At 39.0% G+C, this 13,676-nt stretch overlaps 1 protein-coding gene across 6 annotated transcripts in view; it reads right to left on the bottom strand.

Moving 5' to 3' along the window:
• The window catches only part of cdk11b (cyclin-dependent kinase 11B), a 155,591-nt gene that overhangs the window by 60,737 nt on the left and 81,178 nt on the right, over positions 1–13,676 (bottom strand). For all 6 annotated transcript variants that reach the window (XM_039755966.1, XM_039755962.1, XM_039755964.1 and 3 more), the window contains one exon: positions 6,597–6,722. In XM_039755966.1, coding sequence (XP_039611900.1) covers positions 6,597–6,722 — 126 coding nt within the window. The remainder of the gene's footprint in view (positions 1–6,596; positions 6,723–13,676) is intronic.

Genomic DNA, 13,676 nt, shown 5'->3' with positions numbered 1-13,676 from the left:
ATGTGATCAGGAAATTGTTTATTACTATAGTTTATTACTCCACACCTGTGATTGACATTTTTCATTTACAGTACAATCCCTCTTAACTGACCTCTCATTAACCAGCCGACGGATTAACCGGCCTGTTAAAAATTTTTTTTTTTTTTTTAAATCCTGAGTTCTACTTTATATTATATGTATGCCCTTCCTTCGTTCCTGGAAGGTGAGAGGTATTTTAAAATCAACAAACAACAAAACAGTGTTCAAATTAAATAAAGCGCAGTCTATCAAAAGTCTTCTATAAATAAATAATCCATTAAAATGAGAGAATTAGTGTAGGTTAAAATCCGTTAGTAAACAAACAAGTCCTTTAATAACAACACAAACAAAGTTAAAACAATGGCTGGAAGCAGTCTCTTAAAATCCAAAGCACGGTGCCTTCTTCTTTCTACCTGGCAGCTCCCCTGCTTCTCCCATCGGGCTTAGCAACAGTGGAGTCGCCCTACCTGCAGGTGCCTTCCACACTGGTCCGGTAGCCCTCCGATCCCTGGCTATGTCGGGCTCCATCGGGACTGAGACTTGGGTTCTTTCCCCAGCGGCCAGGGTGCTCACAATGGGGCTAATTCAGCCCAAAGCCTGAACGACTGCTGCTACCTTTCGACGGCCAGTCGTCTTCGATACCAGTCATTCCAGCTCCGTGATCTTTCAGCTGGAGCGGCTGCTTTCTTCAGCCCCACTGAGTGGTGGCCAAACACTCCTCAGCAGGGGTTCACCTCCCAGCTGCCTGCCTTTGCTCCATCTAATCTGCTCTCTCTCGCTCTCCTGCACCGGTTTTCCTCTACCTGCTTCCTTCTCCATTAACCTCCTGTTCTTTCCTGTTCTCACCCTAGCCGCCTCACGCTTCTATTTATCACGGAGACTTGGATCAGATGTGGCAATTAGCAGTTCCCAGGAACAATTACGGGTCCGTAGAACTCCTCACCTGTGCACTTAAGCTAGGATTGCCCACATCACGAATTCCCTGGGAACCGATCGGCCACACATACCATGCCCCCTTACTAAGCCGCGAGTGCGGCGATTATTTAAAAAGTGGCCTTTCTGACTTGAGCTATGGACCCGCTACATCACACTGTCCAATCGTTGTACAAGAAAAAAACCTGTGTGCGAAATCGTGGATGAAGCCTTGTGGATATGGTTTGTACAGGAACGTCAAAGAGGTGCAGTACATACCTTAGCGAAATATTTTTCTACATGAAAATAGGTATGTGTCAGATTAACCGGCCATGGGTCCTGTCCCGAGGTGGCCAGTTAAGAGGGATTGTACTGTAATACCATTTTCATGTATATATTCAATGACATACATTTATACAGTCATAGCCGAAATTATCGACACTCCTAGAATTTTCCCAGAAAATGCACCATTTCTCCCAGAAAATTGTTGCAATTACAAATGTTTTGGTATAGACATGTTTATTTCCTTTATGTGCATTGGAACAACACAAAACATTACATACAAAACTCAAAAACCGGGCTGGACAAAATTATTGGCACCCTCAACTTAATATTTGGTTGCACGCCCATTGGAAAAAATAACTGAAATCAAGCACTTCCTATAACCATCAACAAGCTTGTTGCACCTGTCAACTGGAATTTCCGACCACTCTTCTTTTGCAAACTGCTCAAGGTCTCTCAGATTTGAAGGGCGCCTTCGCCCAACAGCAATTTTGAGATCTCTCCATAAGTGTTCAATCGGATTTAGATCCGGACTCATTGCTGGTCACTTCAGAATTCTCCAGCGCTTTGCCTTCAACCATTTCTGGGGGCTTTTAGAGGTATGTTTAGGGTCATTGTCCTGCCGGTGCCAGCAAAACATCCCCAAAACATCTTAGAACCTCCACCATGTTTGACTGTAGGTATTGTGTTCTTTTCTTCGTAGGCCTCGTTCCGTTTTCTGTAAACAGTAGAATGATGAGCTTTACCAAAAAGCTCTACCATGGTCTCATCTGTCCACAAGACTTTCACCCAGAAGGATTTTGGCTTCCACAAGTACATTTTGGCAAACTCCAGTCTGGGTTTTTTATGCTTCTGTGTCAGCAGTGGGGTCCTCCTGGCTCTCCTGCCATAGCGTTTAATTTCGTTCAGATGTCGACGGATAATTCGAGCTGACACTGTTGCACCCCGAGTCTGCAGAACAGCTTGAATATGTTTTGAAGTTGATTGGGGCTGTTTATCCAACATTCGGACTATCCTTCGTTGCAGTCTTCTGTCAATTTTTTTCTTCCGTCTACATCCAGGGAGATAAGCTACAGTGCCATGTGTTGTGAACTTCTTGATTATGTTGCGCACAGTGGACAAAGGAACATGAAGATCTCTGGACATGGACTTGTAGCCTTGAGATTGTTGATATTTTTACTCAATTTTTGCTCTCAAGTCCTCAGACAATTCTCTGCTCTTCTTTCTGTTCTCCATGCTTAGTATGGCATACTCAGGCAAACAACAGAAAGGTTGAGTGAACTGTCCAGCCCATTTTTGGAGTTCTGTGTGACATGTCAGATTTGGCTTTTTGTTTCTGTTTTTTGGTGTTTTTCCAATGCACATAAAGGAAATAAACATGTGTATACCAAAACATTTGTAATTGCTACAATTTCCTGGGAGAAGTGGTGCATTTTCTGGTAAAATGTTCAGCCTGATCACTATACTTTTCTCTTCAAAATAAAGAAATGTCTTGAAAATCATTAAATGATTAATCTCTTTAGGCAACTTAGGCAAATTTTCAGTTTCAAGAAACTACTACCACCACTAAGATAACTTTTGTCCAAATACTAAATAATCTGTTGAACTATGATGCTGGATCTTTCAGAAGTGCTTGCCACAGATACTGTTATGTCATTTAGAATCATGTGTAGGCATGTCAAATATGTTCTGAAAAGGTTTACCTCCTATTTGTCAAATCATAGTCAGGTTATTGCTAGTTTCCCTGTGGACTAGCAAAAAGTCTGCCAACTATACTGGATCACTTAGTGTGGACAAATGTGCGATCTGAGCTGTCAGGCAGAAGGGCTAACCACTGTGTGACCGTGATTCAAATAACAAAAGACGCAGAGGGATTGAACACCAAAAACAAAATATAACAAAACAACTATAAACTAGCAATAAAAATATAAAATATTGATTACTGCGCTCAAAGAGTTCCACGCTTGGTGCATACATTAAACATGCCACAAAACCACGATGTGGGACTGGCTCATAACATTGTTGGAAGTTGCGGCTCTGTTGCAGCAAGCACATCTTTTTTGTTTAACATATATACACACCAATGCTTCACACTTTCTTCTTCCATCAAGAAAAAAGAAACGCTTTGTAAATCGTAATAAATCTTTTGTTTTTATCACTTCATCATGTGTCGTGGGTTTTCTGATGGGGGAAGGGGAAGTAGGACTAAAGTTGTTCTTTATTTATGGATCATGGTTAATTACATATGCAAAATAGCCATGTGGAGCTGAGGTAGGAGCACACAGAAATCAGTATTGTATATCAGGTGGCAGTACTAATATCCATGGACATACATTTAATCTAGTAACATCGGATCATACTCATGTTCGTGGTCCATAGCTGGTGAATATCATGCAAGCTGGTGACCCTCAGAAACTTGTCTTCCCATTGGGTCTGCCAGATCTCATCCTATCAAAGTTTCTTCTGATTTACAATTGCCTTTGGATTGGACACAGTACTAACCAACACTTGGATGTTTAATTGCAATTTATGTAAATGAAAGCCCTACACGTCTAGGAGTAATAATCCTCTATGTCATTTCATTTGTTAATTGCTAGTTTCTTGTCATTATCACTGGAATATTTCCCAAGTTGTACTTCAGAGGGTATAGTAACAGTCTGTTCCGGCTCTGGGTTTAAGGGTTTAAGAGCATTTTTAAGTAATCAACAGAAATTGGGATACCTGTGCAAATTTTTCCTTAAGCTTGCAAGGCTGAATTTACTTTAATTGCTGCAGAACATCTGTAGGTTGTAACCTATTAGTTGTTCCCTGAAGAAGGTCCATTTGTAATATTCAGATATTTCCTTTTTTCAGTTTTTGCTAACTCTAAACTTTAAATTTAAACCTTTGGCAGATGACTGCGTACCTTTTCACCATTTTAGGAAATTCAGTGCATTTCAACTGATTAAATTTGAAGAAAAACTGGGGAAAAAAAAAAAGAGGTGTTCAAAAACTTTTGACTGGGAGCGTATGTACTTCTATTATATGTTAATGTGTACTTTATACTAAGGCAAAACACACAACTGTATTTTGCTACCAGCCTCGTAACGTATCGGGCACCAGCTCATTGATTCCAATCTTGTTCACTTACGTCTCCTGTGTCCATTTCAGACTTCTTATCTCCTATATTTTATTAGGAGCAACATCCTAGCCTTTAAATGCCTCATTCTTAAAGAGGTGTGATGAACAGCACAGCAGGTCGGCAAAGGAAAGATGGCAGTGTAAAGTCTTGTGAGAACACTGTTCCTCCTTGAAGACAAAGCGGATCAGGATGAGCATTTTGTGAGATGCCAAGAACAACAGACAAGCCACTTCAGCTGAAATAAAGGTTTCTCTGCAAACAAGTGGTGTGACAGGAGGTAGTTGGAAAAAAAAAAAAAAAACTGGCTGACCAGTCCAGTTGCAAAAAACACACAGCGCATTCTACACAAGCCTCAAAACTTCTGGAACAAAATCCTTTGGAATGATGACACCAAAATTGAACTTTATTGTTACAACCATAAATGTTATGTTTGAAGAGGACATAACAAGGCCCATGATCAAGAGTGTACCATTCCTACTCTTAAGCATGGAGGCAGATCTTGCCTGTATTACAGCTGAAGTCACTTGTGGGTTTTTCTTGGCATCTTGACAAACAATTCTGGCAGTTGTGGCTGAAATCTTAGTTGGTCTGCCATATGGTAGCTTAGTAAACCCCTTTTTTTTCTTTTTTTAAAATCAGAGTTTGAACACTACTGACATGCATTTTCAGATCTCCAGATATCTTTTGATATCCTTTTCCTGATTAATACAATTCAACAACCTTTTCTCACAGGTCCTTTGACAGTTATTTTGCTTTCCCCATGGCTCAGTATCCAGCAAAGTCAGTGCAACTCTGCATGAATTTAAATTGACTATTTACACAGACACTGATAACAATCAAAGATGTTGCAGGTTTGGAGACACTCCCTTAACTCCCCTTAATTTGAAACCGTGTGTGTCAACTTGTGTGTATATTATCAGCCCCAACATTAAACAGTGTGGAAACTTCTGATCATGCCCATTTGGGTGAATTCAGTTATTATGATTTAAAAAGGGCACACATAATTATGCAATAATAAACTGCTTCACATGAGCACACTGCCTAATTAAAGAGAATGCTTTCTGCCAACAATAGACAATATTTCACAAATTCTACCAGGGTATGTAAACATATGAGCACAACTGTATACAGTATACATTAATCTTTGTAGGTGCATATAGTATTTTTTGTGTTAGAGACTATTTTTTGTTATATTGCACACTTTGTTGTGCTGAAAGTCATCTTCTTTTGAGCCGTATGTGCACAGCAGAGTGGAACAAATTCTCCAGCAATATTGTGCAGTATGTGTGTCTATCCATTGTCCCTTCAACTCTCATAAGGTTCCTAGTCCCAGCAAATGAAAAGCATGCCCAAAGCATGATGCTACCCACCATCATATTTCACCATACGTGTGGTGTTACATGAGGCATGGGCAGTGTGAGTTTTACTCTACAAATACCTCTTTGAAGTCTGTCCAAAAAGTTCCATTTTGGTCTCATCTGACCATAAAACCTATTGTACAACTGGGTCTTTCTCATGCTTTGTAGCAAATGCCATACATGCAGAAATCTAGATCTTCTTAAGGAAAGCCCTCTTTTTTGCTACACTTCCATAGATGCCTGTTTTATGGAACGCTTTTGAAATTATGGACCCATGCACCTTCACTCCAGTTTCAGACAGAGAGTACTGCAGTCTTCCAAAAGTGGGATTTGGATTTTTAGTACTCTCTCCTGACATCTTGCTCTGATGTTTAATACTAAGAGACAGCCTGTTTCAGTAATAGTCTGGGTGTCGTGAAGACCCTTCCAGTTTCTGATGATGGATACACCAGTGCTTAAGGGAACATTCAAACTCTTTAATATTTTTTGTAGCCATTTCCTGACTTGTGCATTACTATTACTTTGCTTCTTACATTAGCAGTATGCTCCTTTGTCTTCATTTTTGCAGTGATTGTCCAACATGTAGTACCCAAATATATTAAATTATGGGCAAAGGACTGTCACTTGTGTTGTTTGTGAATAATTTGTCATTTGTGTAAACCTGGAGCTTCCAAAGCACAGAGGTTTGAATACATATGCAAACAGTAACTTGTGTGCAATGCTCAAAATTAGTTAATGGAAGTGTCAACAAAATGAAGTAAATGATTCAGCATCAAAAAAGAAATTTGGTATTGTCTTTCATTAGTATAGTGCTCATCCTAATCTAGTATAACCAATGTATTCCAACAGACCTGAAAAGAAGTTCCATAAAGTTTTAAATATTTTGATTCCAAAACATATGCTACCTGGCTTCTTGGTTGCTGCCACATCAGGACGAGTTCGATGTTGGCGACTTGGGCTCCTACTCCTATGACCTTGCTTCACTTTTTCTCCATATTCCTCCTTTGGACCTCTGTGGTGGGATGGCAGTGCTGCAGGTACAAAACGACAATGGAAAATAAGGTAAATATATTTCTAATGTGCAATAAAGATTCTCAGACGGGCGTTCAGCACTGGGTAAACTCCGTGGTCCCTGGCCTCATTGTCATCAAATTCCTTAACTGTCAATTAATGTCTTCAGTTGAGTTCTCTAATTTTAGCTATTAAAAAATTATTCATTAAAAGAAAATTGCCCACTTTAACTAATACAGACGATCATTATTTGACATTGCTTTAATCCAGTATTAAATTAAAAATAAAAAGAATAATGCTATGGACAATATATGGACTAATGCAACCACGTTTTATATGATTTTTGTTTTTCCTTTTTCCGCTGAACAGTTTGATTTGTTTTCACCTTCTATGTATAGATTGCAATTTTGTAATAAAGGTGGAATAAGTTCTGATAGGATTTATCTCGATTTCATTTTTTAATTACACAAAGTCTGTGATTTTGAATGGGGTGTGTAGAATTTTTATATCCACTGTGGCCTAACCTCTCTCTCTGTAGCCTTTGTTGATTTGTGCAAAGTATGATGCAAATCTGTTAAAAAAATAAATGTTGCAAGCATTTATCTTGATTATGACTACCCAAAACACATCTCTTGATTATAAACAAAAAAAACTTGCAACGAGACAAGACTTTTTCCCGGGGATGAGACACGATCTTTTGAAGAGAGACACTTTCACTTCCCACCATACGGACAAGTCACGTCATACTTACAACCTTCAGATGCAAGTCTGGTGATACACATGCGGAGAAGCAGGAAAATTCGAAAGTCTCCCAAAATGAGAGTAAAGATTGCATTCACGCAAGCAATCTGAAAATATTACTCGTTGAAATAACGGAACATCGAAAAGAGATTGAATATTCAGGTGCTGTACAGGCTTTTAAATGTTCACAGCTCCGCATGAAATGCAGATCACGTGGTATGCAGTAGCAGCAAGCCAACAGCTTCTTGAGCAAACAGGAGGTGAAAAAAACACCTGTTACTTGTATCCCAATGCATATCTAAAATTCAAAGCTAATCGTCTCTTCTTTAAGTTTTTAAAGCAAAACTTAGAACGGAACATATGCAAGGTCTCATTGATCACGTTCAAAATTCAAATATCAATAGTTCAGACAAATTCAAAATAGGTAAAGCAAAAATATTACCTTCATCATATCAAGGTACATGAGCAATGCAACAGTTATATCATGATGCAATGGCGATATCCCAAACTATTGGTCGGCCAAATTTATTTATTACAAAGTATGTGCAATCCACAATGGCCAGAAATCCGCAGATAGTTGAGAACAATGCCACCGGCTACATCAGCTCTGGATATTCCTACTTTCGTAAGTAGATTGTTTTATCAGAAGGTCTTATTTTTATTGAATGAACTCGAAATGTGCTCGGTCAAATCAGAGCATACATTTTCACAATCGAATTTCAAAAACGGGCTTTGCCTCACATGGATTTATTGGTTACTTTGCAAAATAAATTATTAACTGCTGATGTAGATCGCTTTGTCTGTGCTGAAATTCCAAATAGAGAAACCTACCCTGAATCTATACTAATAAAAGGCAAAGCCCTCAATGACTGACTGACTGACTCACTCATCACTAATTCTCCAACTTCCCGTGTAGGTAGAAGGCTGAAATTGGGCAGGCTCATTCCTTACAGCTTACTTACAAAAGTTGGGCAGGTTTCATTTCGAAATTCTACGTGTAATTATCATAACTGGAACCTATTTTTGACCATATACTGTAACAGACTGCAGCTCGATGGCCATGAGAGACGGAGTTGCGTCTCGCATCATCACGCCTCCCACGTAATTGAGTGCCTGCCCATATAAGGTAAATATTCGCGGGTCAAGGACTGTGCTTAGCATATTTATAAGTAAAAATATCTGAATCACAAACTGATATTAATTATATTTTGTCCATGAATACTTAAATAATTCCAAAGAGTCTGTCCGCATCCTTTCATAGCTTTTCCGACGGTTGTGCTGCTCCCAGGCATGTATTTTCGTATTAAAGTATTTAAGAATCAAATTTCAGCCATCATTTGTTGCCAGGCAGAGAGGCCTTCACAATCCGTTGTGCAGGCACTCTAACACAGAATAAATGTCGATTAACCTGTTGCTTCAACCAATCAGATTTTGAGTTGGTGTCAGTAGGGCCCTCTAGCAGGCGTATGGCAACGTCACCGTATTCAGACCCATTGATTGGATAGAAGCCGATATGAGGAACTCTACAAGGCCACTGAATGCACCGCAAGCGCTCCGAGCATCCTCGCGCGCACTACGGCCAACTCCATGGCAGGATTCTGGACAATATTATTTCCCAGACACAGACCACGAAAACCTAATGTTTGTCACGCTCCTCGAGCCACAGAAGTTTCGAGAATACAAGAAAAATTGAACGCATGCAGCCTTCTCTAGTTTAACACAAGAGCCACGGAGTGGTTTTTGATCTGTCTCGGCTAAAAACAGAACTGACTGTAACGTATGCCATGGATGATATTGCAGGAAAATCTCCCACTGATCTCCTTGACTTCCTTCATCAGAAAAATCTGAATGAAAGCATGGGGCAGCTATTCACATTGGTATATTTGGCGGTGACCAATCCCGTGTACACTGCTTCTGTCGAGCGGACATTTTCAGCCCTAAAGCGAATTAAAACTTATGCCAGAAATACGACAAGGGCAGGTTCGACTTTCAGCTTTAGCTTCGATGGCGATAGAAAAGGACTTTTTGATGGAACTGAAGTGCACGGATAATCCGTACAACAGAGTAATTGAACTGTTTTTGAGGAAAGAGAGGAGGATGGATTTTGTTTAGAAATATTTCGAATTTTTGGTGAGTAAAATGTTGCGATTTTCTTAAATAACATTGCAAGTTTGAGTTATTATTGATGTTTTTTATGTGTGTGGCGGCTGTGGCTGCAGTAGAAAGGAACTTGCTCACCCCTGGTTTGTTTATTCAATAAAGGCATCTATTGTGGCTACAGGAGTTATATATATATATTTTATACTAGCAAAATACCCGCGCTTTGCAGCGGAGAAGTAGTGTGTTAAAGAAGCAATGAAAAAGAAAAGGAAACATTTTGAAAATAATGTAACATGATTGTCATTGTAATTGTTTTGTCACTGTTGTGAGTGATGAGTGTTGCTGTCATATATATATATTTACACACACACACACAAACAAACATATATATATACATATCTAAACATATACATATATATACACACACATATATACATACATATATATATATATATCTACATATATACACATACATATACATACACACATACACACACATATATACACACAAATACATACATATATATACATACACACACACATATATAAACATATATATACATATACAGTAATCCCTCCTCGATCGTGGGGGTTGCGTTCCAGACCCCCCCGCGATAGATGAAAATCCGCGAAGTAGAAACCATATGTTTCTATGGTTATTTTTATATATTTTAAGCCCTTATAAACTCTCCCACACTGTTTATAAATATTCCCCGCAGTGTTATACAGCATAATCCCTTTGTATTCTCTAGATATTAGGTAAGATTCATTGAAATTATGCATATAAACACACTGTTTATATACAGTAAAACCTAAATATTATTTTAAAGATATTGAATGTCTCCAATAGCACATATGTTACAGCCATTACGATAGACATGCCACCAGCAATAAATACGGTACAATACAAGAAAAATAGTATACAGTAAATGTGTGTACAGTGACACTAAACGCACGTACATGTACTAAACACTGTAAGTACAAAATTAATTATGGTTACTCACCAACAATGACATGATGACTTGTCCGATAACAATGAGTTTTATTTTACTGCACAACAAAGGAGAGCGTTACAGCCCTTAAAGGAGCCACTTCAGGCGATTGTGTAGCACTGCCGTTGTTCTTCTTCTGGCAGTCTTCAATGCAAATCCCTAAAGCAGATTCCATCCGGACTACTGCTTTATTACATCCACTTACAACTCGTTTTGCACCTTGGTTAAAAGGTCACTGCGGCCGTAGATCTTATATTCCTTTCCTACTTTTTAAATAAAAAGAATCGTAGCCTTCAACAAATCCAAAACGTTTACCTTTTCGGCAATCGTTAACATCTTCCGTTTGCACTTGGGCACGGCCCCTGAAGCAGTAGCAGATTGTTTTGTAGCCATAATGAAGGGCTTGACTATGCACAAAGATAAACACAAAAGAGCACAACTCTTTACACAGCGAAACACGTTGATGCTGAATGAGTGAGACGAGACTTCCTGGTTAACACTGCATTCAGCAGGCAGGAACTTAACTGCGTGCTCTGATTGGTTAGCTTCTCAGTCATCCGCCAATAGCGTCCTTTGTATGAAATCAACTGGGCAAACCAACTGAGGAAGCATGTACAAGGAAGTAAAAAGACACATTGTCCGCAGAACCCGCGAAGCAGCGAAAAATCCGCGTTATATATTTAGTTATGCTTTCATTTAAAATCCGCGATAGAGCGAAACCGCTTTGAAAGTCAAAGAGCGATATAGCGAGGGATTACTGCATACACACACAGCTATTTCGTATCAGTGCAACACGCTGCTTGTTAAAACGGATAACTCCCGCTCTTACGTGCAAGTCTGCGTGGATATTACGAACTATCATATTTGTTCAAGTTCTATTTAAATTTGAAATAGAAGGAATTTTTATTTAGTCGACAGAAATATCTTTGGTAGGAATGGTAAAAACAGACAGGAATATTATTCCTGAATAAATCAACACAAACCTTAAACAACTTATAATATTTTGCTCTCCATAAAAATATATCCTGTCTAAATTATACAAGTTAGAAATAAAGTAAACATTAAAAGAACAAACATTCAAATTTCTTTACTCTTATGTAATTTTATATAAAAATAAACTTAAATTTTAAATATCCCAAAAGATTTTGCTCTCCATAAAAATATATCCTGTCAAAATTATACAAATTCAAATATGAACATGCTGCATAACAAAACCTGGAAATATAAATAAAATGTGTTCCTTTCAGCAATAACAAATCAAATCATTCAGTTGTCTTTGCTCATATGTCATTTTAGAGCTGGACGCCTGGCATCTTTTTGGCAACAAGTTCGTTTATGTTTGGTGTGAGGTTCTGTGTTGTGGAGATTCTCAGGATGGATTGCAGGTGCTCATCAGTGAGGCGACTCCTGTGTGCTGTTTTGTTAGTCTTTATCACTGAGAAGAGCTTCTCACACAGATATGTGCTACCAAACATGCACAAGGTTCGAGCCGCATGTAGACGGACTTTTTTTGTTCTTCAAAGTCACCAAAGCGCCGTGCAAACTCAGTGCGCTCAGTTTATCAGCAAAGTGCGTATTTGGGAACACCGTAGTGACGACTTGGTTTAACATTACTTGGCAACAGGGAAAGTGGGGCAAGTTGCACTGGTGCATTTGTGTCTCCCATAAAAGCAGCTTCACTTGAAATCACTTTGTGATTGTGCACGGGTAAAACGTCCGCTGAAGTGTCAGATTCTTATTTAATTCTTCTGCTTTCTGTATCTTCTGCATTGCATTCAGGTCTTTCAGGTTACCCTGATGTTTTGTCTCATAGTGCCGTCTTAGATTAAATTCTGTAATTACAGCCACATTAGCTCCACAAATGAGACACACGGGTTCAGTAAACATATACTCAGCCTCCCATCGGTTTTTAAAGGCTCTATTTTCAGAATCAACTTTTCTCTTCAGCATCATGTGAGCTAGCTTCGCAATAACTTGCAGCATCATAAGCTAGACTTGATTAACGCGCTAAGTGTTGGCAAGGCAGCTGAAGCGCTGCATTATGGGATCTGTAGTTTATTGTGTTACCAGCGCTTCATATACCCGGCCATTAATAACAATAATACAGTATATAAAATGATCTCGGGGGATATAATTACGCCGGGCGGATGTGGCCCTGCCCTTGAGTTTGACACATATGGACTAAATAGAACTTGAAAAGATATATTTTTCAAATGTGATCGCGCAATTCAGATAGAGTTGACGCACTACAGCCTGCATGCCTCAATAAGTCATCCTCCCTCGCTCTTACTTTTTACCGTTCATCTAATGAATACACTGAGTATGGCTTTACCAAAACAATCATTGATGGCGAATAAAGTATCCATTATTCGAGTATGTAGATCGGGTATATATATACATATATATATACCAGCGTATCATAGCGAGAAGTAGTGTGTTAAAAAGCTAGAAAAAGAAAAGGGAACATTTTAAAAATAACGTAACATGACTGTCAATATACAGTATTTGTTTTGTGAGTGTTACTGTCATCAAGGATTTGATTATCATTATTTCTTTCAATCAGGTTCGTATTTGTAGGATGTGTTGTGTTCAAGTTACATTCCGTGTTTGTCAATCGTTGTAAAGATGACAGGTTTCATTCATCGATTCGTTTCTTACTGCATCAATAAACAGCTCGTCTTCTTCTTTATCTGAGACCTGACACACATGCTTTTTTTACACTGTCTTCCTTTAGCGGGACATTGACTTTTTCCACCGTGTGCTTTGTTTCCACAGTAGCTGGATTTATGAATATGCTTGTATGTATCAGGCGCTTCATATTTTTGCTGCCTTTTCAATTGTGTAATTGGTTTTGTTCAGCGCTCTTTGGAACTGTTGCTTTTCTGTGCACTGCGTCAGTTCACGTGAGCCGCTCGGTGTACATGCATCGAAGTTTCCCAGCTGTGCTGGTGCCATGTTGTGCTATGTCCATGGCTGTATTTAATGTTACCTTAGTCCTGGCACTTAAAACTTTCTCTCGCAGTTTCGCTGAGTTTGTGCCAAACACCACCCTGACCATCTCATCTTCCTCTGCATAAGCACAGTCCTTCACCCGTGAATATTTACCCGTGGCAGTTTGCTATTGGATTGCGCTGACGGACG

Source organism: Polypterus senegalus, chromosome 6 (genome assembly GCF_016835505.1).
Source record: "Polypterus senegalus isolate Bchr_013 chromosome 6, ASM1683550v1, whole genome shotgun sequence".
NCBI classification, from domain to species: domain Eukaryota; kingdom Metazoa; phylum Chordata; class Cladistia; order Polypteriformes; family Polypteridae; genus Polypterus; species Polypterus senegalus.
The sequence above is the reverse complement of the archived record's forward strand: the minus strand, read 5'-3'. Positions and strand labels throughout refer to the sequence as shown.